At 37.0% G+C, this 4,050-nt stretch overlaps 1 protein-coding gene across 2 annotated transcripts in view; it reads left to right on the top strand.

Annotated features, from left to right (window-relative positions):
* FAM178A (family with sequence similarity 178, member A) overlaps positions 1-4,050 on the top strand; it is a 68,053-nt gene that overhangs the window by 47,290 nt on the left and 16,713 nt on the right. For both annotated transcript variants that reach the window (XM_011977407.1, XM_011977406.1), the window contains exons 13-15: positions 621-797; positions 2,314-2,411; positions 3,037-3,124. In XM_011977407.1, the coding sequence (XP_011832797.1) occupies positions 621-797; positions 2,314-2,411; positions 3,037-3,124 (363 nt within the window). The remainder of the gene's footprint in view (positions 1-620; positions 798-2,313; positions 2,412-3,036; positions 3,125-4,050) is intronic.

Raw genomic sequence — 4,050 nt, forward strand, 5'->3', positions numbered from 1 at the left:
AAAAAAAAAAAATTTAGTGATCAAGCATTAATGGCAGAGGCCGGGCACGGTGGCTCATGCCTGTAATCCCAGCACTGTGGGAGGCCAAGGCGGGTGGATCAGCTGAGGTCAGGAGTTCGAGACCAGCTTGGCCAACATGGTGAAACCCTGTCTCTACTAAAAATCGCAAAAAAAAAAAGTTAGCCGGGCATGGTGGCAGGTCCTGTTATCCCAGCTACTGGGGAGGCTGAGGCGGGAGAATCACTTGAACCTGGGAGGTGGAAGTTGCAGTGAGGCGAGATCACACCACTGCACTGCAGCCTGGGCGACAGAGTGAGACTCCGTCTCAAAAAAAAGAAGGTCAAAAAAAGTTAATGACAGTGTGAAACATTTTTAGTTGCTGAATTGAATCGGTGATACTGAACCATTAAGAAAATCTCAAAAATGGAAAATGGAGAAGAAAATGCCACTTAATTCAACTATTAACGTGGAGTAGTTCTTGCCTTCTTTTGCCTAGACATCTGATGTTTGTTTTCTTTATAGTTCTTTTTTGCGTCTTTTGTCAAAAAGTTTATAATTAAAACCCTAAAAATAAAATATACCTTCTAAAATATTTTTGTCTGTGCATTTATGTTAAACAGTTTCTAGGCTTGTGTACATCTATACATCCAGAAGGTTACCAGGATCGTGAAATAATGTTGCTGATTTTAATGTTATTTAAAATGAGTTTGGAAAAACAGCTGAAACAGATTCCTCTAGTAGACTTTCAAAGCCTCCTGATAAACCTGATGAAAAACATCAGAGATTGGAACACAAAGGTAATGTTACTTAAAACTTCATTATTCATTTTTTATATAGCGTTACAATTTGACTCATAGTGCATATGGAATTAATACTGTTTCTAAACTCAAGATCTTTGGCAGATTAAAAATGAACTGAGGAAGGGACTGTTTGCTGGAGCTGTATTATTTAAATTCATGATAATTAAATTTTTTCTAAAACTTCAGCTCTTTATCCAACAAAAATGTGTTTATTGGGGATTTCCTGTGGACTCAGCATTAATGTAGGTGCTAGAGATTGAGCTGTGAAAGAGACAAAGCCTTTGCCTTCATGGGGCTTTTGTCCTAGTCAAAGGGTTAGATAAACAAGTAAATGTTGATTATATTATCCTGTCAGGTAGTAGTTAAGTACTACAAATTAAAATAAAGCAGGACATGAGTACAGCAAGACTGGATGCTATGCTATTTCATATAAGGCAGTCAGGGAAAGGCCTTTCCAAAATAACCTTGGAGCAGAGACCTAAATGAAATGACGGAGTGAGTCATACCTACAACCAGAATTTGAGTTGAACTTCTGCAACCATATGGAGGATGAACATGTATAATTTTTGTTAGGACTTTTTAAAAATTATATTTTTCAGTCTTTTTTGGTGGAAAAATTAAAATAGGCAGAAGTAAGGCAAAGAGTATAATAAATTCCTAAGTATCACTTTGCTTCAATAATTGAGACATAATCTTGTCTAATGTAAAACTGACCCTATATTTCCTTTCCCTGCTCATCAGATTATTTTGAAGCAACTGTTAGGCTTTTTAAAAAATTGATACACAATGGTAATACATATTTGGGGGGTGTTAGGCTTTTTTTTTTTTTTTTAAGACAGCATCTCCTGTCACCCAGGCAGGAGTACAGTGATGCAATCTTGTCTCAGTGCAACCTCTGCCTCCTAGTTTCAGGTGATTCTTGTGCCTCAGCCTCCTAAGTAGCTGAGACCATAGACACACGCCACCCTGCCCAGCTAATTTCTGTGTATTTAGTAGAGACAGGGTTTTATCATGTTGGCCAGGCTGGTCTCAAACTCCTGGCCTCAAGGGATTCACCTTCCTTGGCCTCCCAAAGTGCTGGGATTACAGGCATGAGCCACCACACCCAGCCAGGTGTTAGGCTTTTAAAAATACTGAAATAGGATCCCTAAAGTGCAAGAAATCCCAAATCAGGAATATATATAGTCTTGTACAACTCTGATACACATTTATGTTTAGATCAGTTTATCCTTCCAAGAAGGACTGTTTAAAGATATGATGTAGTACAAAACATGAAAGCCAAGTGAAATTCTGCTAAATGTATCTGTTCAGTCCATTTAAGATAGTATAAGTAAAACAATCTGTGTATTGTGTACATTTTAGCAGATTCTAGACTCCATGCTATTTCTAAAAATGTGTGCCCTTATTTTGTACTAGTGCTTCCATTATGGCAAGAAGGGATGTAGATGATCTGTTGGGTGTTTGATTTTACTGTTCTGTTTGAAAAGAAATCTTACATGTTCTTTTTTTTCAGGTGCCCGAACTCTGTCTGGGCATAAATGAACTCTCGAGTCATCCCCACAACCTTCTGTGGTTAGTACAGCTGGTCCCTAATTGGACATCACGTGGAAGGTATTGAAAAGTGAGAATTAAACATTAAGAAATTTTATAATTTTAGATTAATGAAATGCCTTGGTTCTTTATTTCCATTCATCATTCTTTGAATGTTAGATCAGAGATGTTTATTTCACATTCAGTTGTCAGAAAAGGCATTGATAGCCTGATTCTTTCTTACTCTAATTCTTAACTCAGGTCGTTATGTAATTTTTTTTTTTTTTTTGAGACAGAGTCTCACTCTGTCACCCAAGTTGAATATTTTTTTATTTTTAATTTTAGTTTATCTGTTACCTTAATACAGATGACATATTCCACAAAAATAAATGAATCAGCTTTTTTTTGCTTTAGTAAAAATAAATTTCATCAGTTAAAAAAATAGGTTTTCTGTCAGTAAATCATCAGGGTCAAAGATAAGGCTGTTAAATGATTTACCGAGCTTCAGATAATTCAAGTTTTATGTACAAATATTTTACATGAAAATTTTACTGTTCTATAACAGCTTATATGTTCCTGTACAGACTTCTCTTGAAACATTGCCTATATTTCCAATTAGAACTAGAGCTCCTCTTGACTCATTCATTTGCTTTTCAAGCAGTATTAATTAAAATACATTCTAAATACTTTTAACTTCTAATTCTAGGCAACTGAGACAGTGCCTCAGTCTAGTGATTATTTCAAAGCTTTTGGATGAGAAACATGAAGATGTTCCTAATGCCAGTAATCTGCAGGTATAAATAAATACATTTTTATTTTTAATAAATGGGAGAGGTAATGAGAGGTATAAGGAAAATTGATGAACCCTAAGTCAAAGGTCCTGGGGTCAGAGCTCAGCTCTCAAGCATGATACTGTTCATGTAATCTCTAGCACACTTAACTAACAAGGTCCAGTTTTTTCATCTGTGAAATGGAGATAGTATTGCACCCTCCACCACATAGAATGGTTGTGGACAATCAGATGTGAATTAATGTATAAAGAAACTACTGGAAAAATCATAATGTGGAATTACATGAATATGATTTCATTTATTGAATTAGTTCAGCTTGTCTAAGTTAGCAGTTTTATCGCAAGCTTAGAAATTGCAAAACCATTGTACATTGATTGCATCTTTAACCTGTTTTAAAATGAGTCGTTTTAGATCATAGAGCTTAAATGTAGTTGCCCTCTAGTACTTGTTCAGTAAGAATATATCATGTATATATGAGAATGTGGACAAACATGTCCAACTGTTGCTGGGTAGTGGTGGCACACACCTATAGTCCCAGCTACTTGGGAGGCTGAGGCCAGAGGATCCTCCGAATCCAGGAGTTCGAGTCCAACCTAAGCAACATGGGGAGACCCTGTCTTTAATATATATATGTGAATTTTTTTAATTTAAAAAAATGTCCTACGGAAGTCCCTCTCTCAGAAGTTCTGAAGGCTTTTTACAAACATTGATAGCACTAATGGGGCTGCCCTTGGTTGGATTTGAAAACTCACCATAGGCCAGGCACGGTGACTCACACCTGTAATCCCAGCACTTTGGGAGGCCTAGGTGGGCGGATCATGAGGTCAGGAGATCGAGACCATCCTGGCCAACACCGTGAAACCCCATCTCTACTAAATACAAAAAAATTAGTCAGGCATGGTGGCAGGCACCTGTAGTCCCAGCTACTC

Source organism: Mandrillus leucophaeus, unplaced genomic scaffold (genome assembly GCF_000951045.1).
Source record: "Mandrillus leucophaeus isolate KB7577 unplaced genomic scaffold, Mleu.le_1.0 Scaffold18, whole genome shotgun sequence".
NCBI lineage: Eukaryota > Metazoa > Chordata > Mammalia > Primates > Cercopithecidae > Mandrillus > Mandrillus leucophaeus.